This window comes from Haliotis rufescens, unplaced genomic scaffold (genome assembly GCF_023055435.1).
Source record: "Haliotis rufescens isolate VD_foot unplaced genomic scaffold, xgHalRufe1.0.p SCAF_3, whole genome shotgun sequence".
NCBI classification, from domain to species: Eukaryota; Metazoa; Mollusca; class Gastropoda; order Lepetellida; family Haliotidae; genus Haliotis; species Haliotis rufescens.
The window spans coordinates 27,109,311-27,136,545 of record NW_025964001.1 but is presented as its reverse complement, the minus strand read 5'-3'; the positions used below and the strand labels follow the sequence as shown (position 1 = coordinate 27,136,545).

Genomic DNA, 27,235 nt, shown 5'->3' with positions numbered 1-27,235 from the left:
CTGCAATTTATGAAGAAAGACTTTCTTAAATGAAAACGTCTTGTATTTCAGCCGAGGGATTAGGTAAGTATTAATTAACATCAGTCAATATTCGAAGCGGGAAATGGCATAATTGTACTAATGTGGTGATGGCACTACAGAAGTAATTTCATTTATTGTATACCATTTGTGTCTAGATATTTAAAGTTCACATATAGATTATGATAATAGTTCATTTTATTAGTTATTAAAAATACATCCATATACATGTATTGATATATATCAACACGCGTCTTGCCCAATATCGCCATATCATTTATTCCAATTCAGTCTGCAAATCAACCCCCGCCGACATCTTGTTCCTGCTGGACGCTTCCGCTTCCGAGGGGACTAACAACTTTGATAAGCAGCTGAACTTTATAAAGAATTTCACGAAGGACTTCACCATCGGCCCTGACGCCGTCCAGATCGCACTGGCGACATTCTCCACCACGACAACGCCCGCGTTCTGGTTCAACGACTACGACACTAGCACAGATCTTATGAATGCCATAGACAAGGTCAAATATTTAGGTGGCAACACCCACACAGAGTCGGCTCTCAAGTAGGTCGGTCTTAAATTAATGTATTTTGTATAATAGTTTAATTAATTAAACATATTTACGTTACAAAGGTCAAAGGATTTGATAAAATGAATAACTTTCGGAGTCCTCTCGTTACAGGGGTTCCTCTCGTTTTGTTAGGAAATATGTGTTAAGATGGTCTGGTTATTCAGTTATTCCTACAGATAACTCCTGTTTAGTTATTGTAAATACCGTTTTTACGTGACACTGTTTTGTTAGTTTGTACCATATTCCAAAGATACTGAAGAATGTAATACTGCAAAGAAAGGTCAAGTATACTGGGATACTCAATACTGAAAATATAAATTTTCAGACTTGGTGAGACGGCATTCACAGCAGCTAACGGTGCCCGGAATAACTCCAACCACCTCATCATCATCCTCACCGACGGCCAGTCGTCAGATAAAACACAGACCAAAGCAGCAGCCAACAGCGTCCACAACGCCGGTACTCAGGTCATCGCCATCGGCATCGGTAACAGCATTGACCAACAGGAGATCAAAGACATCGCCTCCGGGGACGGCGACCAGAACGCCTTCGCCGTGGCCGACTTTGACGCCCTGCAAACCATCGAGAAAGAGATCCAAAGTCAGACATGTAAAAGTAAGAAAAAATTTAAGTTTTTCGAAAACAATTTAACGGTTAGTAAGAGACGTGAGGTAGCCTATGGGTTCAAAGATTAATTTGTCACGCCGAAGCCCCGGGCTCGATTCCCAACGTGAGTACAATATATGAATCCCAATCTTGATGTGATGGCTGCAATATTGCTATAATAGGCGTAAATCCAAACTCACTTCCTCGTACCTTTAACATTGACATCGTCAACCTCGATTAACCTTCAGTCAATAATCTCTCTTCGATCTAGATACCTCAAACAATGTCACAGTCACATGACTTATGACGCAATCAGACAAACACCGATACAGCGAACGCTTACTAATGCTCTCGTCTTGTTCTATTTTCAGCACAAACGGGTACGTGTTTATCATATGTAAGGAAATGATAAATGTAAGTATGTTACCACAGTGTGAATATGAAACATGGATTCTTACAACGCTGTTGCTTGTACACTTTTGATCCAAAGTGGTATCAGCGTCGGGTAAATAGCACCGATGATAATTTCGGTATTTTGAAGTTTGATATACCTATGACAAGGAACATGATGGAAAACACTTTCCTTAGGATAATATCGCGTATTAAAGCGTTCGAGGGCTACCTCTTGTCCTTTTATTAAGTAACCCTAAAATTTGTGCATGCTTAAAAAAGTTGTTATCCATAATATTCCTTCATATATTTTGATACCCGTGAAGATCCGGGGAATATGCTCTTCATAACCCATGCTTGCCGTAAAAGGCAACTATATGCTTGCCAAAGGGCGTACGTCTGAAATGCTATAAAATGCATGGTATTATTTTCAAAACAAATAAATATTTTCGAATTAAGAAGCTTGACATTCCATAAATGATTAATAATACAGATGATACACTTCATGTTATGTTAACTTATGTTAACATAGGTATGACGGTAAGTAATTACTTGGCTTGCTGTTAAAAGCGACTCTGCTTGTCGTAAGAGGCGACTAACGGGATCGGGTGGTCAGGCTCGCTGACTTGATTGATGCATGTCATTGATCCAGTTGCGTGGACCGATGCTCAAGATGTCAATCACAGGATTGTCTGGTCCAGACTCGATTTTTTACAGACCGCCGTCATATAGCTGGAATATTGCTGAGTGCGGTGTTAACCAACATTCTAGTGATTAATATTAAAAGCATCGATCCACACAATTGGGATCGATGACATGCATCAATTCAAGTCAGCGAGCCTGACCACGCGATTCCGTCAGTCGTCTATTACGGCAAACATGGGTTGCTGAAAGCTTTTCTACCCGGGATCTTCTTGGGTCTGAATGCATCTGGACCTAACCTGCAAGTGGGCTACACACAGTGGAACAAGTTCCCTCTTTAAACACTGCGAGACTGGATTTCAATTAGGAATCACGCTTACTTTGAATATTGTACTTACTATAACTCTACATTTTGTAACCTATAATTGTGCAAAACATTCTTTCAATATGCGTGCCGATAATGCCTGAGAAAGATGCCTCTCGCGCTAATGCGGCCATCAAAATCATCTGCTTCAATCAGAGGTGGTTAATTTCAATTGAAACCTCCGATACTCAGAATCCAGCTTTTTTCCAAATTCATAAGATGATGTTCAATACAATTCTTGTATAAATACCTGTGTCGTAGCGTGCAGCTCACGGCCGGCGGATGTCGTGTTTCTGTTGGACACATCCAGCAGTGAAGGGTCAGAAAACTTCAAGAAGCAGCTGAACTTCGTCAACAACTTCGCCCGCGAGCTGAACATCGGACCAAACAACGTGCAGCTTAGTGTCGTAACGTTTGCGACTAACGTCAAGAATGAGTTCTGGTTGAACAACTTTACCACAAAAGCCGATCTGCTCAACGTGAGTCAGGACGATGAATGCTGTGACTTACGGTGCATCATTGACACTTGGGTATCGAGGGTGGATTTTGCTGAAATTTCGTGTTGATTTTCCCCGTATGTTTTTTTATGTATATTTAAAACAAACCTGCTTAAAAAATGTTATAAGATGTTTGGCGAGACCAGCTTCATGGGACGAGATTGAAGAAGAAAGCTTTTTGGATGACATTTGTATCTTTAATCAAATACTTCAGTAATTAAAGAATTTTTATTTTTGTGTACATTTTACCATCAACTCGGGATTCATTTTTAGCTTTAAATAATTGAAGATGCATACACCAGTTTACACTTTGAATTCAAACTTCAACATGAAATATTAACACTTTTTTTTCTCAGTTTATATAATCCCTTTGTTGTATATCAGTAGTTCTATACAACCTTGAGATAAAACTTACATTGACTTATATTTCTGGGTTATTTTGTGGATAATAATAACATAATTTTCATTAATCATTTTTTAACGAGAAAAATGTTTGAACTGAATATATACTGAATATGGAAGATAAGAATAATATAATTTTCATTAATCATTTTTAGCGAGAATAATATTTGAACTGAATATATACTGTACATGGAAGGGTTTTGTCGCTTTTATGTTCATATCTACGTTAAGACACATAACTCACAGTCTTATTTCGTGGCACAATTCATATACCAAAGCGCAATTCAATGGTTTCAAAACGTCCTAGCCTTCCTTGACTTGCAAAATCATCAACAGCATCGCTAGTCGTCATGTTCGGTTATATTAAATAATGAAAATTCGAAATAGAATATATAAATGCGAAACGGGAACCACATAAAGTATGCATATGATAAAAATACATTGGTTTTGGCACAGTTTGAGGGTCGGTTGTGATGAGAATCAAATTATAAAAAAATATATATTGCCTCAACAACGCTATTGTTAACAGGCAGTCCAGAACGTGCAGTACCGCCCGGGAATTACGGAAACAGGAGAGGGACTCAAGTTTGTTGGGGCGAACAGTTTTCTACCACAACATGGCGGCCGCCCCGACGCTCAACAAGTGGTCATTGTCGTCACCGATGGTGAATCTCAGCAGAAGTCGGTCACAGCCAATGAAGCGGAGAAGCTCCATAGTGCCGGTATCAAGGTCATATCGGTGGGCATCGGTACGAGCATCGACAACGGAGAACTCACGGCTCTTGCCAGTGATCCTTCTTTTGTGTTCAGAGTGGCAGATTTTGATGCTCTGCAGAAGATCGAGACAGAGATACGACAGACTACATGTAAGATGGTTGTGAGCTAGCCCAGATCGAGATACTAGAAAGTACGTGTAAGATGGGCAGTAAACCCAGACCGAGATACTAGAAAGTACGTGTAAGATGGTCAGTAAACCCAGACCGAGATACTAGAAAGTACTGTAAGATGGTCAGTAAACCCTGACCGAGATACTAGAAAGTACGTGTAAGATGGTCAGTAAACCCAGACCGAGATACTAGAAAGTACGTGTAAGATGGTCAGTAAACCCTGACCGAGATACTAGAAAGTACTGTTAGATGGGCAGTAAACCCAGACTGAGATACTAGAAAGCACATGTAAGATGGGCAGTAAACCCAGACTGAGATACTAGAAAGGACGTGTAAGATAGTCAGTAAACCCAGACTGAGATACTAGAAAGACCGTGTAAGATGGTCAGTAAACCCAGACTGAGATACTAGAAAGTACTGTAAGATGGTCATTAAACCCAGACTGAGATACTAGAAATGACGTGTAAGATGGGCAGTAAACCCAGAATGAGATACTAGAAAGTACTGTAAGATGGTCAGTAAATCCAGACTGAGATACTAGAAAGTACGTGTAAGATGGTCAGTAAACCCAGACTGAGATACTAGAAAGTACTGTAAGATGGGCAGTAAACCCAGACTGAGATACTAGAAAGTACTGTAAGATGGGCAGTAAATCCAGAATGAGATACTAGAAAGTACTGTAAGATGGTCAGTAAACCCAGACTGAGATACTAGAAAGTACGTGTAAGATGGTCAGTAAACCCAGACTGAAATACTACAAAATGTACTGTAAGATGGGCAGTAAACCCAGACTGAGATACCAGAAAGTACGTGTAAGATGGTCAGTAAACCCAGACTGAAATACTAGAAAGGACGTGTAAGATGGGCAGTAAACCCAGACTGAGATACTACAAAATGTACTGTAAGATGGTCAGTAAACCCAGACTGAGATACTAGAAAGTACTGTAAGATGGGCAGTTAACCCAGACTGAGATACTAGAAAGTACTGTAAGATGGTCAGTAAACCCAGACTGAGATACTAGAAAGTACTGTAAGATGGGCAGTAAACCCAGACTGAGATACTAGAAAGTACTGTAAGATGGTCAGTAAACCCAGACTGAGATACTAGAAAGGACGTGTAAGATGGGCAGTAAACCCAGACTGAGATACTAGAAAGTACTGTAAGATGGTCATTAAACCCAGACTGAGATACTAGAAAGTACGTGTAAGATGGGCAGTAAACCCAGACAGAGATACTAGAAAGTACGTGTAAGATGGTCAGTAAACCCAGACCGAGATACTAGAAAGTACTGTAAGATGGTCAGTAAACCCAGACTGAGATACTAGAAAGTACTGTAAGATGGGCAGTTAACCCAGACTGAGATACTAGAAAGTACTGTAAGATGGTCAGTAAACCCAGACTGAGATACTAGAAAGTACTGTAAGATGGGCAGTAAACCCAGACTGAGATACTAGAAAGTACTGTAAGATGGTCAGTAAACCCAGACTGAGATACTAGAAAGGACGTGTAAGATGGGCAGTAAACCCAGACTGAGATACTAGAAAGTACTGTAAGATGGTCATTAAACCCAGACTGAGATACTAGAAAGTACGTGTAAGATGGGCAGTAAACCCAGACAGAGATACTAGAAAGTACGTGTAAGATGGTCAGTAAACCCAGACCGAGATACTAGAAAGTACTGTAAGATGGTCAGTAAACCCAGACTGAGATACTAGAAAGTACTGTAAGATGGTCATTAAACCCAGACTAAAATACTAGAAAGTACGTGTAAGATGGTCAGTAAACCCAGACTAAAATACTAGAAAGTACTGTAAGATGGTCAGTAAACCCAGACTGAGATACTAGAAAGTACGTGTAAGATGGCCAGTAAACCCAGACTGAGATACCAGAAAGTACGTGTAAGATGGTCAGTAAACCCTGACCGAGATACCAGAAAGTACGTGTAAGATGGTCAGTAAACCCAGACTGAGATACTAGAAAGTACGTGTAAGATGGGCAGTAAACCCAGACAGAGATACTAGAAAGTACGTGTAAGATAGTCAGTAAACCCAGACTGAGATACCAGAAAGTACTGTAAGATGGTCAGTAAACCAAGACTAAAATACTAGAAAGTACTGTAAGATGGTCAGTAAACCCTGACTGAGATACTAGAAAGTACTGTAAGATGGTCAGTAAACCCAGACTGAGATACTAGAAAGTACGTGTAAGATGGGCAGTTAACCCAGACAGAGATACTAGAAAGTACGTGTAAGATGGTCAGTAAACCCAGACTGAGATACCAGAAAGTACTGTAAGATGGTCAGTAAACCCTGACCGAGATACTAGAAAGTACGTGTAAGATGATCAGTAAACCCAGACTGAGATACCAGAAAGTACGTGTAAGATGGTCAGTAAACCCAGACTGAAATACTAGAAAGTACGTGTAAGATGGTCAGTAAACCCTGACCGAGATACTAGAAAGTACGTGTAAGATGGTCAGTAAACCCAGACTGAAATACTAGAAAGTACGTGTAAGATGGTCAGTAAACCCAGACTGAGATACTAGAAAGTACGTGTAAGATGGTCAGTAAACCCAGACCGAAATACTAGAAAGTACGTGTAAGATGGTCAGTAAACCCAGACTGAAATACTAGAAAGTACGTGTAAGATGGTCAGTAAACCCTGACCGAGATACTAGAAAGTACGTGTAAGATGGTCAATAAACCCAGACCGAAATACTAGAAAGTACGTGTAAGATGGTCAGTAAACCCAGACCGAAATACTAGAAAGTACGTGTAAGATGGTCAGTAAACCCTGACCGAGATACTAGAAAGTACGTGTAAGATGGTCAGTAAACCCTGACCGAGATACTAGAAAGTACTGTAAGATGGTCAGTAAACCCAGACCAAAATACTAGAAAGTACGTGTAAGATGGTCAGTAAACCCAGACTGAAATACTAGAAAGTACGTGTAAGATGGCCAGTAAACCCAGACTGAGATACTAGAAAGTACTGTAAGATGGTCAGTAAACCCAGACTGAGATACTAGAAAGTACGTGTAAGATGGTCAGTAAACCCAGACTGAGATACTAGAAAGTACGTGTAAGATGGTCAGTAAACCCTGACCGAGATACTAGAAAGTACGTGTAAGATGATCAGTAAACCCAGACCGAAATACTAGAAAGTACGTGTAAGATGGTCAGTAAACCCAGACTGAAATACTAGAAAGTACGTGTAAGATGGTCAGTAAACCCAGACCGAGATACTAGAAAGTACGTGTAAGATGGTCAGTAAACCCAGACTGAAATACTAGAAAGTACGTGTAAGATGGTCAGTAAACCCAGACTGAGATACTAGAAAGTACGTGTAAGATGGTCAGTAAACCCAGACCGAAATACTAGAAAGTACGTGTAAGATGGTCAGTAAACCCAGACTGAAATACTAGAAAGTACGTGTAAGATGGTCAGTAAACCCAGACTGAAATACTAGAAAGTACGTGTAAGATGGTCAGTAAACCCAGACTGAAATACTAGAAAGTACGTGTAAGATGGTCAGTAAACCCAGACCGAGATACTAGAAAGTACGTGTAAGATGGTCAGTAAACCCAGACCGAAATACTAAAAAGTACGTGTAAGATGGTCAGTAAACCCTGACCGAAATACTAGAAAGTACGTGTAAGATGGTCAATAAACCCAGACCGAAATACTAGAAAGTACGTGTAAGATGGTAAGTAAACTCAGACTGAAATACTAGAAAGTACGTGTAAGATGGTCAGTAATCCCTGACCGAGATACTAGAAAGTACGTGTAAGATGATCAGTAAACCCAGACCGAAATACTAGAAAGTACGTGTAAGATGGTCAGTAAACCCAGACTGAAATACTAGAAAGTACGTGTAAGATGGTCAGTAAACCCTGACCGAGATACTAGAAAGTACGTGTAAGATGGTCAATAAACCCAGACCGAAATACTAGAAAGTACGTGTAAGATGGTCAGTAAACCCAGACCGAAATACTAGAAAGTACGTGTAAGATGGTCAGTAAACCCAGACTGAAATACTAGAAAGTACGTGTAAGATGGCCAGTAAACCCAGACTGAGATACTAGAAAGTACTGTAAGATGGTCAGTAAACCCAGACTGAGATACTAGAAAGTACGTGTAAGATGGTCAATAAACCCAAACTGAGATACCAGAAAGTACTGTAAGATGGTCAGTAAACCCAGACCGAGATACTAGAAAGTACGTGTAGGATGGTCAATAAACCCAGACTGAGATACTAGAAAGTACGTGTAAGATGGTCAGTAAACCCAGACTGAGATACTAGAAAGTACTGTAAGATGGTCAGTAAACCCAGACTGAGATACTAGGAAGTACGTGTAAGATGGTCAGTAAACCCAGACTGAGATACTAGAAAGTACGTGTAAGATGGTCAGTAAACCCTGACCGAGATACTAGAAAATACGTGTAAGATGGTCAGTAAACCCAGACTGAGATACTAGAAAGTACTGTAAGATGGTCAGTAAACCCAGACCGAGATACTAGAAAGAACGTGTACGATCGTTGTAAGTTAACCCAAACAGATACACAAATTACTGTATGTAAGACCCGTGAAGATCCGGGGTAGAATAGGCCTTCAGCAACCCATGCTTGCCGTAAAAGGCGACTTTGCTTGTCGTAAGAGTCGACTAACGGGATCGGGTGGTCAGGCTCGCTGACTTGGTTGATGCATGTCGTCGATCGATGCTCATGATAATAATCACTGGGTTGTCTGGTCCAGACTCTATTATTTACAGACCGCCATCATAAAGCTGGAATATTGCTGGGAGAGGCGTTAAACCACTAACAAGCCAAACCAAGCCTACTCCATGTAACTTGAGATAGTTGTTAACACAAGCCGAGATACGGGAAATGCCATATAAAATGACTCTTAGCCCAGACCGAGATACCTAAAATGCATGTAACAATGTTATTTACCCACGCAAGGGAAGCAAGATAGTTTCTAGTTAACCCAGATCCATATACGGAAAACTACATGCCATGCACGTCAAATTGTTGTGAGTTAACCCGTATGGATATACCGGAAATTATATTTTAGATTCTATGCTAGAAGGTTTTTTAACTCAGACCAAGGCACAGGAAACTCCATGTAAGACGAATACTAAATCAGACCAAGGCACAAGAAACTCCATGTAAGACGGATGTTAACACAGACCAAAGAACAGGAAACTCCATATAAGACAGATGTTAACTCAGACCGGGTACAGTTAAACTCCATGTAAGACGGATGTTAACACAGGCCAAGGTACGGGAAACTCCATGTAAGACGGATGTTAACACAGACCAAGGTACGGGAAACTCCATGTAAGACGGATGTTAATCCAGACCAAGGAACAGGAAACTCCATGTAAGACGAATGTTAACTCAGACCAAGGCAGAGGAAACTCCATGTAAGACGGATGTTAACACTGACCAAAGAACAGGAAACTCCATGTAAGACGGATGTTAACACATACCGGGTACAGGAAATTCCATGTAAGACGGATGTTAACACAGACCAGGTACGGGAAACTCCATGTAAGACGGATGTTAACACAGACCAGGTACAGGAAACTCCATGTAAGACGGATGTTAACACAGACCAGGTACGAGAAACTCCATGTAAGACGGATGTTAACACAGGCCAAGGTACAGGAAACTCCATGTAAGACGGATGTTAACACAGACCAGGTACAGGAAACTCCATATAAGACGGATGTTAACACAGACAAGGTACAGGAAACTCCATGTAAGACGGATGTTAACACAGGCAAAGGTACAGGAAACTCCATGTAAGACGGATAATAACTCAGACCAATGAACAGGAAACTCCATGTAAGACGGATGTTAACACAGACCAGGTACGGGAAACTCTATGTAAGACGGATGTTAACTCAGACCAAGGCAGAGGAAACTTCATATAAGACGGTTGTTAACACAGACCGGGTACAGGAAACTCCATGTAAGATGGATGTTAACACAGAACAAAGAACAGAAAACTCCATGTAAGACGGATGTTAACACAGACCGGGTACAGGAAACTCCATGTAAGACGGATGTTAACACAGACCAGATACGGGAAACTCCATGTAAGACGGATGTTAACACAGACCAGGTACGGGAAACTCCATGTAAGACGGATGTTAACACAGACCAAGGTACGGGAAACTCCATGTAAGACGGATGTTAACCAGGACCAAGGTACGGGAAACTCCATGTAAAACGAATGTTAACACAGACCAAGGTACGGGAAACTCCATGTAAGACGAATGTTAACTCAGACCAAGGCAGAGGAATCTTCATATAAGACGGATGTTAACACAGACCAGGTACGGGAAACTCCATGTAAGACGAATGTTAACTCAGACCAAGGAAGAGGAAACTTCATATAAGACGGATGTTAACACAGACCAGGTACAGGAAACTCCATGTAAGACGGATGTTAACTCAGACCAGGTACAGGAAACTTCATATAAGACGGATGTTAACACAGACCGGGTACAGGAAACTCCATGTAAGACGGATGTTAACACAGACCAGGTACAGGAAACTCCATATAAGACGGATGTTAACACAGACCAGGTACAGGAAACTCTATGTAAGACGGATGTTAACACAGACCGGGTACAGGAAACTCCATGTAAGACGGATGTTAACACAAACCGGGTACAGGAAACTCCATATAAGACGGATATTAACTCAGACCAATGAACAGGAAACTCCATGTAAGACGGATGTTAACACAGCACAGGTACAGAAACTCCATGTAAGACGAATGTTAACACAGACCAAGGTACGGGAAACTCCATGTAAGACGAATGTTAACTCAGACCAAGGCAGAGGAAACTTCATATAAGACGGATGTTAACACAGACCAGGTAAAGGAAACTCCATGTAAGACGGATGTTAACACAGACCAGGTACGAGAAACTCCATGTAAGACGGATGTTAACACAGACCAGGTACGAGAAACTCCATGTAAGACGGATGTTAACACAGACGAGGTACGAGAAACTCCATGTAAGACGGATGTTAACACAGACCAAGGTACGAGAAACTCCATGTGAGACGAATGATAACTCAGACCAAGGCAGAGGAAACTTCATATAAGACGGATAATAACTCAGACCAATGAACAGGAAACTCCATGTAAGACGGATGTTAACACAGACCAAGGTACGGGAAACTTCATATAAGACGGATGTTAACACAGACCGGGTAGAGGAAACTCCATGTAAGACGGATGTTAACACAGACCAGGTACAGGAAACTCCATATAAGACGGATGTTAACACAGACCAGGTACAGGAAACTCTATGTAAGATGGATGTTAACACAGACCGGGTACAGGAAACTCCATATAAGACGGATATTAACTCAGACCAATGAACAGGAAACTCCATGTAAGACGGATGTTAACACAGCACAGGTACAGAAACTCCATGTAAGACGGATGTTAACACAGACCAATGAACAGGAAACTCCATGTAAGACGAATGTTAACTCAGACCAAGGCAGAGGAAACTTCATATAAGACGGATGTTAACACAGACCAGGTAAAGGAAACTCCATGTAAGACGGATGTTAACACAGACCAGGTACGAGAAACTCCATGTAAGACGGATGTTAACACAGACCAGGTACGAGAAACTCCATGTAAGACGGATGTTAACACAGACCAGGTACGAGAAACTCCATGTAAGACGGATGTTAACACAGACCAAGGTACGAGAAACTCCATGTAAGACGAATGATAACTCAGACCAATGAACAGGAAACTCCATATAAGACGGATAATAACTCAGACCAATGAACAGGAAACTCCATGTAAGACGGATGTTAACACAGACCAAGGTACGGGAAACTTCATATAAGACGGATGTTAACACAGACCGGGTACGGGAAACTCCATGTAAGACGGATGTTAACACAGACCAGGTACAGGAAACTCCATGTAAGACGGATGTTAACACAGACCAGGTACGGGAAACTCCATGTAAGACGGATGTTTACACAGACCGGGTACAGGAAACTCCATATAAGACGGATATTAACTCAGACCAATGAACAGGAAACTCCATATAAGACGGATGTTAACACAGCACAGGTACAGGAAACTCCAGGTAAGACGGATGTTAACACAGACCGGGTACAGGAAACTCCATGTAAGACGGATGTTAACACAAACCGGGTACAGGAAACTCCATATAAGACGGATATTAACTCAGACCAATGAACAGGAAACTCCATGTAAGACGGATGTTAACACAGCACAGGTACAGAAACTCCATGTAAGACGAATGTTAACACAGATCAAGGTACGGGAAACTCCATGTAAGACGAATGTTAACTCAGACCAAGGCAGAGGAAACTTCATATAAGACGGATGTTAACACAGACCAGGTACAGGAAACTCCATGTAAGACGGATGTTAACACAGACCAGGTACGAGAAACTCCATGTAAGACGGATGTTAACACAGACCAGGTACGAGAAACTCCATGTAAGACGGATGTTAACACAGACCAGGTACGAGAAACTCCATGTAAGACGGATGTTAACACAGACCAAGGTACGAGAAACTCCATGTGAGACGAATGATAACTCAGACCAAGGCAGAGGAAACTTCATATAAGACGGATAATAACTCAGACCAATGAACAGGAAACTCCATGTAAGACGGATGTTAACACAGACCAAGGTACGCGAAACTTCATATAAGACGGATGTTAACACAGACCGGGTACAGGAAACTCCATGTAAGACGGATGTTAACACAGACCAGGTACAGGAAACTCCATATAAGACGGATGTTAACACAGACCAGGTACAGGAAACTCTATGTAAGATGGATGTTAACACAGACCGGGTACAGGAAACTCCATATAAGACGGATATTAACTCAGACCAATGAACAGGAAACTCCATGTAAGACGGATGTTAACACAGCACAGGTACAGAAACTCCATGTAAGACGGATGTTAACACAGACCAATGAACAGGAAACTCCATGTAAGACGAATGTTAACTCAGACCAAGGCAGAGGAAACTTCATATAAGACGGATGTTAACACAGACCAGGTAAAGGAAACTCCATGTAAGACGGATGTTAACACAGACCAGGTACGAGAAACTCCATGTAAGACGGATGTTAACACAGACCAGGTACGAGAAACTCCATGTAAGACGGATGTTAACACAGACCAGGTACGAGAAACTCCATGTAAGACGGATGTTAACACAGACGAAGGTACGAGAAACTCCATGTAAGACGAATGATAACTCAGACCAAGGCAGAGGAAACTTCATATAAGACGGATAATAACTCAGACCAATGAACAGGAAACTCCATGTAAGACGGATGTTAACACAGACCAAGGTACGGGAAACTTCATATAAGACGGATGTTAACACAGACCGGGTACGGGAAACTCCATGTAAGACGGATGTTAACACAGACCAGGTACAGGAAACTCCTTGTAAGACGGATGTTAACACAGACCAGGTACGGGAAACTCCATGTAAGACGGATGTTTACACAGACCGGGTACAGGAAACTCCATATAAGACGGATATTAACTCAGACCAATGAACAGGAAACTCCATGTAAGACGGATGTTAACACAGCACAGGTACAGGAAACTCCAGGTAAGACGGATGTTAACACAGACCGGGTACAGGAAACTCCATGTAAGACGGATGTTAACACAGACCGGGTACAGGAAACTCCATATAAGACGGATATTAACTCAGACCAATGAACAGGAAACTCCATGTAAGACGGATGTTAACACAGCACAGGTACAGGAAACTCCATGTAAGACGGATGTTAACCCAGACCAGGTACGGGAAAAATATTTCTGTAATACGGAGAAATATGAAGACTCGTCACATAAAAATAAACATGTATATAAAAATGATATAAATAAAATATTTTTGTGTTTGCAGGTAAGGCTCCACAAACAGGTAAGTGACATGTGTGTATAATATTATGTAAAAACTATAAGATACAAAGCAATCTTCGACAAACATGCCAGAAAGAATTAATATGGCAAAGACAGCATGATACGGTATTTGTTGACAAAGTGTGGACGAATGATAAAAAATATAGTGACCGATAAACAATTGTTTACTTAAAATGAAAATGTATTTCTTATCGACAATGCATATCAAAGTTCGAAATTGAAGTCTTCACGTAAAACACATTTATATTTAGCATCTTCTTTTTGTTAGACGATCGTAACTCATTGCCCTTAAATGTTATTAGAATACACGTTCGCACGGCTTGTCCGATTGTGTATCTGTGGCTCATCCCTGAGCAACTCCTACATCTTCCCACATCAGGGGCGGTCGGGTAGCCTAGTGGTTAAAGCGTTCGCTCGTCACGCCGAAGACTTGGGTTCGATTCCCGACATGGGTACAATGTGTGAAGCCCATTTCTGGTGTCCCCCGCCGTGATATTGCTGGAATATTGCTAAAAGCGGCGTAAAACCATATTCACTCACTCACTCTTCCCACATCAAGTTGACATGTCGTGATACCACTGAAATATTCTTCAAACCAAACTCACCCACTCACTCACTCCCTCACGTGTTAAGTAATATCGGCTATATCCTGCTGGTGTTAAATGACATCCAACTCTGACAAAAGACCTCCAGCAAACTCAGAGGGAGCACGATACTACCTTCAGGACAGCCTTTGTTCTATACATGACACCCATGATGTCATATCCGGCAATTAAAAATCACCACAAGAATAATTCCGTAAGGCAGTAGTTACATTTTTTTTGGCTCCTGCAGCATGCAAGTCTGACCCTGTTGACATCGTGTTCCTCCTGGACTCATCCTCAAGCGAGGGGTCCATCAACTTCAAGAAGCAACTCGAATTTGTCAGCAACTTCGTCGACGGCTTTGACATTGGTCCTGATAGCGTACAGATCGGTGTTGTCACCTTTTCAACAGCTGTCACCAACCGCTACTTCCTAAACGACTACAACAGCAAAGCAGCGTTAAAAGCTGCAATCACCAGCATCCCCTACACTGGAGGTAACACAGTCACTGGAGACGGATTGGAGTTTATACGGACAAACTCTCTCAGGTAAAGTCTAAAACGCTACATGTACTCATTCCTTCCGGCGCTGCTCGCTGCTCTCTCTCTCTCTCTCTCTCTCTCTCTCTCTGCTAAAAGATGTGTCATTCCTGCCAGCGCTGCTCTCTCTCCCTCTCTGCCTCTCTGTCTCTCTGTCTGTCTGTCTGTCTGTCTCTCTCTCTCTCTCTCTCTCTCTCTCCTTTGCTAAAGGATGTGTCATTCCTTCCAGCGCTGCCCATGGTGCCCGGGCTGATGCCCGTCAGGTAGTGATTGTGATGACCGACGGTCAGTCCCAGCTGCCCGCATATACCAAGGAGCAAGCCAAGTTGTTGCATGACAAAGGCGTCAAGGTCATTGCCGTGGGGATCGGTAATGGAATCGTCTCAACTGAATTAAACAACATAGCCAGCGACAAGCAGCATGTATTCATGGTATGTTGGACTTCACTGTGGACAAGCCAAAATCATTTTCATATACAATCTCAGAAATAGGTGAAAAAGGTACGTGTATTATACACCTACACTTACAAGTGAGAAGGAAAAAAACCATGGCAACGATACCGGAAGTGGGGTATTAATGAACTGATTCTCCACGACATTGACCAATGTCGGATATTTTAGAATTAGTTGACATCACAAACTTTGGTTATTGAGTTGTGTTCTTTAGGCATGACACTGTCTAGTGTCCTGGTACCTTGAACCTTCCTTTGCTTTGTTCAACACCGTGGACATCTTAATACTCTTTGGTTGTTTCAGGTTACAGGTTTCGACGCGCTGCACACTATCGAGACGGAGCTACAGCTGAAAACATGTAGGCAATGCCACGTTATCCGTGTATATAAAATATAAATAAATATAAACATGTATGCGTGTATATATATAATCTCGAGTATCTAGACTTATGTATCTATCTATCTATCTATCTATCTATCTCTATCTCTATCTCTCTCTACATACATACATACATACATACATACATACATACATACATACATACATACATACATACATACATACATACATACATACATACATACATACATGAGTCTAGATACCCGTGAAGATCCGGGGTAGAAGACGTCTTCAGCAACCCATACTTGCCGTAAAAGGCGAAAATGCTTGTCGTAAGAGGCGACTAACGAAATCGGGTGGTCAGGCTCGCTGACTTGGTTGATGTATGTCATCGTATGCCAATTGCGTGGATCGATGCTCATGATGTCAATCACTGGATTGTCTGGTCCAGACTCGATTATTTACAGACAGCCGTCATATAGCTTGAATACTGCTGATAGCGGCGTTAAACAACCAACCAACCAACACAAGTCTAGACGTCAAACATGTGGAATTTCCCATATATGGGTATATATTCATCATACTTTAAAAAAAGTCAAATCTCAAGATATACAAAACATGTTTAAGCATAAAGGGGATTGGAAGTTCATCCCTCTCATGGGAACAACGCTTGAGGCTTCTTATTGGTGTCATCCGCGTGAGTTTACTATGGTGTTGGTGAACGCGAAGGCGAATCCAAAATTACTCTCACAAATCGATTCAGTTACTCGTAAGTCAACCTGGCTATCAGCAATTGTGTTAAAATAAACTGCTTGTGAGTAGATAGGCCTGAACGGATATGATGGTAAACGACTTGATGCCAAAAAGTATAATCAATAAAACATGTTTCTTTTCTTTACAGGTAACAAGCTTGGTAAGACATTTCTTTTCCATTGAATTAGCGACCCGTAAAGATTCGGGTTAGATTTGGTCGTCAGCAACCCATGCTTGTCGTAAGAAGCGACTTTGCCTGTCGAAAGAGACAACTAACGGGATCGGGTGGTCAGGTTGATGCATGTCATCGTATCCCAATTGCGTGGATCGATGCTCATGATGTAAATCACTGGATTGTCCGGTCCAGACTTAATTATTTACAGACCGCCGTCATATAACTGGAATATTGCTGAGTATGGCGTTAAACAACAAGCAAAAGAACAATACATGTCATGTCAATGCATTGTCACTATTGACGACGATTGATTCAACCAGGAGTGAATGGGTACCAGGGCCCACTTGCACAAAGCGATCTTAGCGCTACGACTATTGTAAGCCTATGTTAAAGTATGGGAGCTACGATCATCTTAGCGCTAAGATCGCTTTGTGCAAGTTGGCCCAGGAGTGAATGGGTACCAGGCGTAATTAAATGGTGATGTGAATGCATAGACACCCAGCGCACTGAATCACTGGAATGCACACTACATGTGTATGTAGATGTTTAAGGCATGTGTTACACACATTATACTATTTCGCTGTGACACTCAAGTAGCTAAAGGGACAAAGCTAATATGTTTCATAACACACAGGACCGGTGAAGATCCGGGGTAGTCTAGGCCTTCAGCGAAAAGGTGACAATGCTCATGATGTCAATCACTGGATTGTCTGGTGTCAGACTCGAATATTTACAGGCCGCCGACATATAGCTGGAATATTGCTGAGTGCGGCGTTAAACAACACACATAACACACAGTAGTACGAGAAACCTTTGATTCGGTGCTAGGTGTCTTGTACGGTGGCCCATAAGGGACATGGAGTATGTTTTTCAATATTTTGATAATTCACGTTCTTTTATCGTAACCTTTTGCAAATTAATACAATTTGTCATACAAATATGTGATAAATCATGTATAAAAATAACCGAAAACATGGATAATGTACTTTCAAGTAGCTATTGAATCGCTGAAATGTGAAGCGAAAATGTCAAAAACTAAAATGAAAATGTCAAAAACGAAAACGAAAAGGTCAAAAACTAAAATGAAAATGTCAAAAACAAAAACGAAAATGTCAAAATCAAAAGCACAAATGTCAAAAACTAAAATGAAAATACAGATTACCATTTCCATAAATATTATCACATATTTGTATGACAAATCGTGTTAATTTGCAAAAGGTTACGATAACAGTAAATGAAATATCAAAATATTGAAAAACAGACTTCATGTCCCTTGGCTTGTTGATTAGCGTCTGAGACACCCATATTACATAAAAACTGTTGAAAGCGCCGTTAAATCAAACTCACGCACTCATTACCTACATCACTGCTGATGCATTGTGACCCTCTGAAACTGGTGCACTTGCACGACTACTACTGCTTCAGTTTGTGCCTCCTCCGCTGCCGACATCGTCTTCGTTCTCGACTCCTCTTCGAGTGAAGGACTTACTAACTTCAAAAAACAGGTTACATTCGTCCAGAAGTTCGTGGACCAGTTTGACGTGAGCTCCACGGCAGTGCAGTTCAGCATCGTTGTCTTCTCAACTGCCGTGTATCCTCAGTTCGACCTTGACAAGTACGCCAGCAAGGCTGCCCTGCTCGCTGCCATCAAGAACGTCGAGTACCACACCGGCGTCACCTACACCGGCAAAGCCCTCCTCTACGTCAACCAGACAACGTTGACGACGGCTCACGGTGCTAGGCCTTCTGCTGCCAAGATCGTGATCGTCATCACCGATGGGCAGTCATCGAGTCGATATGATGTACACACTAGTATACGAGACTATTTTATCCAAAGAAATAGACAAGGAACAATATTTAAGGGAATCCCCAAATTTATTCAGAAATGATATGTAATATTCTTCTTCACTATATAATATTTCCACATAATCGATGAGATTTAACGTGACCCAAAACCATCTATGACCAATAACATGTATAACTATATATAACACAGTGTATCGATGACTTATGACTGTGGACACTTGAAAGGTGGCTAGGGTGTGTACCTTAAACTACTTTCGACCGGTAGTGTTTCCATAGCTGATAAATTATAACTCGGTCTGCCTTCAATACACCTGTTGAGAATGAGTCATCGTGTCCCCCCAGTCTACAGATAATATCCCCTTATGTTCCCTCTGCCTACATACAATCACCCTTTAACACCCCCACCCCACCGTGCCCCACGTCTTTAGACAATCACCTCTGTGTGCCCCCTCTTTCAACAGAAAATAACCCTTTGTGTTACCTCTCTCTGCAGGAAACAATCCTTTGTGTTACCTCTCTCTACAGAAAATAACCTTTTGTGTTTCCTCTCTCTGCAGGAAACAACCCTTTGTGTTACCTCTCTCTGCAGAAAACAACCCTTTGTGTTACCTCTCTCTACAGAAAATAACCTTTTGTGTTTCCTCTCTCTGCAGGAAACAACCCTTTGTGTTACCTCTCTCTGCAGGAAACAACCCTTTGTGTTACCTCTCTCTGCAGAAAACAACCCTTTGTGTTACCTCTCTCTGCAGAAAACAACCCTTTGTGTTACCTCTCTTTGCAGGAAACAACCCTTTGTGTTACCTCTCTCTACAGAAAATAACCTTTTTGTGTTACCTCTCTCTGCAGGAAACAACCCTTTGTGTTACCTCTCTCTACAGAAAATAACCTTTTGTGTTTCCTCTCTCTGCAGGAAACAACCCTTTGTGTTACCTCTCTCTGCAGAAAACAACCCTTTGTGTTACCTCTCTCTGCAGGAAACAACCCTTTGTGTTTCCTCTATCTGCAGGAAACAATCCCTTTGTGTTTCCTCTGTCTACAGAAAACAACCCTATGTGTTACCTCTCTCTGCAGGAAACAATCCTTTGTGTTTCCTCTGTCTACAGAAAACAACCCTTTGTGTTACCTCTCTCTGCAGAAAACAACCCTTTTTGTTACCTCTCTCTGCAGGAAACAACCCTTTGTGTTACCTCTCTCTAAGGGAAAATAACCTTTTGTGTTACCTCTCTCTGCAGGAAACAACCCTTTGTGTTACCTCTCTCTGCAGAAAACAACCCTTTGTGTTACCTCTCTCTGCAGAAAACAACCCTGTGTGTTACCTCTCTCTGCAGGAAACAACTCTTTGTGTTACCTCTCTTTGCAGGAAACAACCCTTTATGTTACCTCTCTCTACAGAAAATAACCTTTTGTGTTACCTCTCTCTGCAGGAAACAACCCTTTGTGTTACCTCTGTCTATAGAAAATAACCCTTTGTGTTTCCTCTCTACAGAAAATAACTCTTTCGTTTTGTCTGTCTACAGAAATAACTCTTTGTTTCCTCTGTCTACAGACAATAACCCTTTGTGTTTCCTTTCTCTACAGACAATAACCCCCTGTGTTCCATCTGTCTACAGACAATAGCACCTTGCTCCCTTCTGTCCACAAACAATAACCCCTCGTGTTCCCTCTGTCTGCAGACACAACATGAGGCTAACGTCTTGCACAAGGCTGGAGTTGAGGTTATGGCTATCGGTATAGGTATTGGAGTGAACCATGTGGAACTTGACCGCATCGCCAGCGACGCTAAGCACGTCTTCTCAGTCACCAACTTCGATGCTCTCAAAACCATTCAGAACGAGCTACAGCAGACTACATGCGCTGGTAGGTGGTATGGGAATGTTTGCCAACTAATTATAAATGCTTAATTAGTAAACTGTGTATCGTGTATGGTGGAGGTGTGTTTAAGATAACGTTTAATGTATGGCACAGGAGTATCAAACATATTCATTCTTAAAGTCAGGACTATATATAATTTTTAATTTTTTTTTTACAGTTCAGGGAACAGCAGTCCCAGGTACCGTATTGGCTTTTTTTAATTATCAACTAATATTCATAGGAAGGCATAATACTATTCTTTGCTTAATATTTCATTCTCCTGAATCCTAGTACCAAGGGACCCTGTAACCTGGTTGCAGACAAGAATATCACACTGAAATTACAATCCCCAGGAACCCAGTCTCACTCCCGTGTGGCCTTTAGTGTCAATGATATAATATGCCGTTGATTAATACACGCCTACCCATGGAGCAAGAACCCACCTATACAAACTGTTCAGGAATGTGAAACTGCCCTACGTGGGGAGCGTAAGGACACACCTCTGTTGCGAACTCAGCCATTGGTGACCTCCATGGGTAGGCGTGCTGTAAATGTCATCAGATCACGCCAGCTATTGACACCCAAACAGTGTGTTTGTCAGATTCGGCAACATGTTTTCGATGACTGACAACAAATAGGCCTCAAAACATTACACATGGGCCCATACATATATTTGGTTAAAAATAATTGAAATGTCACATGTTTTTAAAAGGTCAATAAACGCGAAATAATTTTTAACTTTTTATTGAGGTGTGGGTGCAAATGAACATTACACGCCACATACTCACTGAAGTAACATTTCATGCATACAACGTAAAAGATTTACAGTGTGAAGTTAACATATTTATAAAATTATGGGTGGTGCTTAACTTTTCCACAGGTGTAAAGTTGCATATTTTAGAAAATACCGTGTCTCTAGATGTAGCTCTCGTCGCTATATGACTGGAATAATGCCGATGCGTCGTTAAATTTTAAATCACTCACTCACTAAATGTATTTGCTCTTATTGCATGTGCTCAGCAACAACAAAACGTAAGTATGCTTATTGTGTTGGTTAACATTATTATGATGATGATGATGATGTACCCACGTGTCCAGATAAGCAGTAGACGTGCTAGTGACGTGTAGATTCTATTGTCAGCAACGTCCTGATCCTGGCTTGATAACTTAGCAATAAGTCTACGCATCACAGAAAAATAATAATAAAAGTTACAATTCTTAAATGATGCAGCGCCCAAATACCCCAAATATACAGACAATTTATTTGACATATAAATGGATTGGATTACTGTGAAATAGTTGAATTTGTTTATTATAGCATCTCTGTCCTCGGCTGAGCTCTGAAACTTTACATTTTATGTAATTCTCTCCACAGTACCACCATGACAGGTCCCTCAGACACGTAACTCCTTTCCCATGCAGATCCATGTGGCTCCCCTCTTACAGGTTCTCTCTTCTTACTCCCCAGCTCGTCCATGTCCAGTATCCGAGAAGGCTGATGTCATCTTCCTCCTGGACGCTTCCAGTAGTGAGGGGAGTTCAAATTTCCAAAAGGAACTAGACTTCGTCTCCAAATTTGTCAACGACTTCGACATTGGCCCAGATCACATGCAATTCGGGGCTATCCGGTTCAGTACCTCCGCCTCACTTGTGTTTGACCTTAACTCCCACACAACAAAGGCATCCCTTCAGATGGCAGTCGCTTCCATATCCTACACGGGCGGCACCACCTACACCGACAAGGCTCTGGCTCTGGCTCGTGGAACTGGCTTTACTTCTACTCATGGTGCTCGACCTGACGCCAAGAGATACGTCATTGTCATCACAGATGGAGAGTCCATGTCGCCGACTCAGACATTAACAGCGGCAACTAACTTGAAGAATGACGGTGTCAGTATCATCACTATCGGGGTGGGGACACAGGTGCGCCAGTCCGAGCTGGACGGGATGGCGACGGACAAGACACATGTGTTCACGGTGAAGGACTTCAATGTGCTGCAGACCATCCATAAAGAGGTTCAGAAGAAAACGTGCACAGGTGGGTGATTGGCTCGACGTCAAGTGTTTAAAGTGTAGACATACTGTGGATGATTGGTTGTTAAAAAAAGGCGTTTGCATTTGAGTATTTTAGAGTGAGTGAGTGGTCAAACCCACAACCGGGATTCGAACCCACGACACATGTTGGTATATATGTGGTAGCATTGTTGGCCTAGAAAGCTTGTACTTTTCGTATATCCGTACGTTCTTGCATTCAGAGAACAAGTGGATATTTTAATTGCCATTGACAATCTGTGATAAAGAAGTGGCATGTGGTTGAAATGTTGCTAATGCTACGCTTAATATTAACTCATCCGGTGACTGTATTAACGTTAAGTAATATTTGGGGAAATAAAGCTTGTCAACTGACATCAAATTCCTGATCTATAGGCATTCATAACTACTAGAGAATCATATGCCTTTTCTATGTAACCTGCCTTGTCTACGTCTTCAGATGCCGGACTACCCCTGACCACAACGATGCCATAAACACCACGTGAAGCCATAGCTGTGTAAAATTTGAAAGAAATATAAAGATTTAAATGCATGCTTTTGTGTTTTGTAGACAGGATCAACATGAATTCTTGTGAAACCTAACTTTATCTTTCCGATTAACATATCTCCAGATAAACGAGTGAGTGGGGGAGTGAGTATGGTTTTACGCCGCTTTTAGCAATATTCCAGCAATATAACGGCGGGGGACACCAGTACCCAACATGTGGGGAATCGAACCCCGGCCTTAGGCGTGACGAGTGAACGCTTTAACCTCTCAGCTACGCATCCACTTCCCCAAACCTTTACTTAATTATAAATGTTGAGTTATGTTAGTTTTCTTGATTTGTTAAAGGACATTTATAACATATAAGTGACTGTATGTGTACGTTGACATTCTTCCGAATTAACGAACAGAAACAGCATACTATATCCCATTTTTTATCGTACAAAAAGAAAAAAATGGCGGCCTGCGAGAAATTTACAATATATCCATTTTCCAGTACAAATTACTCCATTAAACATAATTAAATATGAAACAAAGTCCTAAGTTACTGGTGTCAGTCGGAAGATTTATTATATTTCTTTCCAGTGGCATGTTTGTTTTTCGTTTTTGATTTAGGTGTTTTGTAAAGGACGTCCATCAGAAAGTATCACTAAACTTATTACCTTGTTACTTTTCGTGGACAACACTTCATTACGCCACATCTTACGGTATATGTATCTTGGCAAGACATAATTATAATAAACTAAAAGTAGATTTTACCATTTGACCATTATTTTTGTGCATGCAGTCACGCTAAAAAGGTTTGAAGTCTCCTTCTGATTTTTTTTAGAAAAAACATCGAATATTTTAAGTGATTATCGTCTTGTTGAGAAGACGGAATGTTTGGACTACTTTCTCTGCTGAACGACAGATAAATTTGATCAAATAATTCACTCATTTTCAAAATAATCTTTAAAAACATAATCATAACTAATTAGAATATCAGTGAACAAAATTGTTTTGGTTTAAATACAAAAGTAATATCTTATCAACTTAACCATGATATACAAAGCTGATGCTTTCTTCCCCGTCTTCTGTTGGCGTTCACGACGCCATAATTAATTACCAGATTCTCATCCCGCTTTTGAAACAAAGAGAGGCGGGAGTCATTTGACAAAGTATGCATGTTAATGCCGTTATCTCTCTGTCTGGTTACAATTGTATACATTGTATATCTGGACTTATGTTAGTTATCAATTTTATTATTTTCATTCAAAACTTCATTCATTACTGTTTACATTAATTTCGGCGAAGTCGTGTGTTCACTGATCGGCAGATCGCTCCAACTCACCGAGTCACCGGTCCATCCGTGAGAAAATCCTCTTCCTGAGACAAAAGCGTCAACTGACTATATAAGTCCAGTGGGAAGTGGATTTTTACAGTCAGTTAAAGCCCTTGTCTCGGGAAGATTGGAGAAAATGTGTTTCCGGCTTAGTTTACGCAAAGACTTTGGTTTACGAGACAAATACACACGGTAATGCTAATCTCTGCATAGACCAAAATGCCTAGAAGTACAAAAAAGGAAACATAATTGAAATGTTCGTTCCCCTGAAGCGATACGATGTAGTTTTTTACTCCGCTTCGCCTAATACTCGAAATACCAGTGTATGTCAGCATGTGCGCTTGAGGGGAAGCAAGGGGAATTAACTCTCAGCGTATAAATATTACGTAAGGTTGTTCACTAGACTACGGAAGTCCTCTGATAAGAGCATCTGCGCATGTGTCGTGCATCGTCATAGCTGCCAGGAGAAATGCAGCAGGGGGTCCCAATGTATCAATTACACAATGGGGGCGGCAGTGATCGTTAATGATAATCTACGACTGAGGTCTGTACCCTTGGTATATGGTCTCTGATATAATCTAAATTGAAAACTTCAACATATAAGAAAGCCCTGGACACTTGCAACAGGCTGCCCTAATGTAACAGAAACAGGTGAATATTGTACAGAGACGCCCAACGCTCACACACTTACCCGGCTCAGATAACCTGATTCTTTACGTTGTCATGCCTTATCTGCTGAGTCGCTTTACTCACGGGTGTGAGAGTTGTCAGAGTGTTGGATAAAAATAAGGACTTCCTATCTTGCACCAGATGTCGTCTGCCATTGCTTGTACAGTATTGTAGTCACAATATTGCTGAAATATTGCCGATGTGACGTTAAATCTTAACTCAATCACGTGTACAGTATTGTAAATATAAGCCACAAAAACCTTTCCATATTCAATAGGTGAGGTGGTGAGGTGAAATGGGGTTTAACGTCGCGTCAAAGATTATTCGGCAAGCATGGGTTGCTGAGGTCTATTCTTACCCTGATGTTCACGGGTCGAATCAGAGTTGTGCCCCATGCTTCTTTAGAGGTGAGGTAAAATGGGGTTTAACGTCGCGTCCAAGATTGTTGCACTTATATAGCGACGTGCATGCACGTGTATGTGCTTGTACTAGTCCAGACTGATGCCGATTTATAGTGCTAGCACACTGAGCCGACCAGTCCTTGTTTTAGCCCCTTAATGCCGAGCGCCAGACAGGGTAACAACAAGTACCATCTTTTAACGTCTTTTGGTATGACGCGGCTTGGGATCGAACCCCGGACCTTCCGCTCTCCGGGCGGACGCTCTACCATTAGACCACGGAGGCGGTCCCATATTCAATAGAAATCTGTGCTAAAAGCAGAGTCGATTGTACGATTCCGACTATGAATCACTATCAAACAGTGGTAATGGTTTTTGTCGGGTGTATTTTAATATTGTGAAAGAGCTAAACATGTATACACGTGTACACATACAGATATTGTGTGTTGGTACACCAGTTTGGTAGATACACTTCACATCAGAAAAGGGCGGTGAGTACCCTAGTGGATAAAGCGTACGATCGAACACAACAAAGACGGGGTTTAATTCTCCACATGGATAAACAGTGACAAAAACTGTTCATAATGATAATAATAATTAATACCAAAACCATAATAACTAAAAGCGATAAAACCTTTCCATATTCATAAGAAATATCTGCTACTATTCCGACAATATCATGAGCATGTCTTTATGAATCCCCATCGCGAAAAGGCGGCACCCGTCACAAACACATTCAGAAGCAAGTCAGCTGTTCACCTGAAAAGCCCGGGAACATTGGTACTGCAGTAAACTACGGTTATAACGAACTCGAAGGGACTATTATTTTTAGTTCGTTATAACCGTAGTTCGTTATAAGCATAATTACAGCAAATAGTCGGGACTAAACAGTAAGTTCGTTATATCCGTCAGTTCGTTATAAGCGTGTTCGTTATAACCGTAGTTTACTGTAGTTTAAATACGGTATTGCATCGGATATCAGTTTGTCAGTGATGCGTTAAATTTGGAAATGTCCTTCACATGTCTGCCATATGACCTTTTGAAAGCTTTACTGAGGCCTTAAATGTTGTAACTTGATCAAACAACTTTTGAGCAAGATTCGTAAGCCGCTCTTTGAAATCTTCGCACAAAGAATATGCTCGGTGGACCTCAAAAGTTGTGTAATGTAGACAGCAAGGTCCTGAGCTGCATGAAACCGGCTCAACATAACAGAAAGTCGACATTTGGAAAGTTGAAGTCATCCCCTTGTCTTGCAGCCATGTGGATTGGTTTTGTCTTTACAACGTCAATCTAAAGATGAGGCGATTTCACTGGTCTCTTCAGCCTGCAGAAACAGATCATCAAAGCGTGGATCGCATTAAGTGTTCATTGTGGTATAGATCTACTTCTAGCCTTAATATGTCTCCAAATTTCGCATAGATGTCATCAATGTCCAAGTCTAGTATTTCACGTTTC

At 41.3% G+C, this 27,235-nt stretch overlaps 1 protein-coding gene across 2 annotated transcripts in view; it reads left to right on the top strand.

Moving 5' to 3' along the window:
• LOC124144934 (collagen alpha-4(VI) chain-like) overlaps nt 1-23,440 on the top strand; it is a 31,994-nt gene extending 8,554 nt beyond the window's left edge. For both annotated transcript variants that reach the window (XM_046514565.2, XM_046514562.2), the window contains exons 7-23: nt 52-63; nt 310-583; nt 916-1,205; nt 1,568-1,576; nt 2,854-3,071; nt 4,021-4,357; nt 14,341-14,358; nt 15,192-15,489; nt 15,710-15,911; nt 16,236-16,290; nt 17,173-17,184; nt 18,625-19,001; nt 20,679-20,862; nt 21,035-21,055; nt 21,877-21,888; nt 22,325-22,894; nt 23,348-23,440. In XM_046514565.2, coding sequence (XP_046370521.2) covers nt 52-63; nt 310-583; nt 916-1,205; nt 1,568-1,576; nt 2,854-3,071; nt 4,021-4,357; nt 14,341-14,358; nt 15,192-15,489; nt 15,710-15,911; nt 16,236-16,290; nt 17,173-17,184; nt 18,625-19,001; nt 20,679-20,862; nt 21,035-21,055; nt 21,877-21,888; nt 22,325-22,894; nt 23,348-23,382 — 2,924 coding nt within the window. In that variant the 3' untranslated portion in view covers nt 23,383-23,440. The remainder of the gene's footprint in view (nt 1-51; nt 64-309; nt 584-915; nt 1,206-1,567; nt 1,577-2,853; nt 3,072-4,020; nt 4,358-14,340; nt 14,359-15,191; nt 15,490-15,709; nt 15,912-16,235; nt 16,291-17,172; nt 17,185-18,624; nt 19,002-20,678; nt 20,863-21,034; nt 21,056-21,876; nt 21,889-22,324; nt 22,895-23,347) is intronic.
• Nucleotides 23,441-27,235: the final 3,795 nt, after the last annotated feature.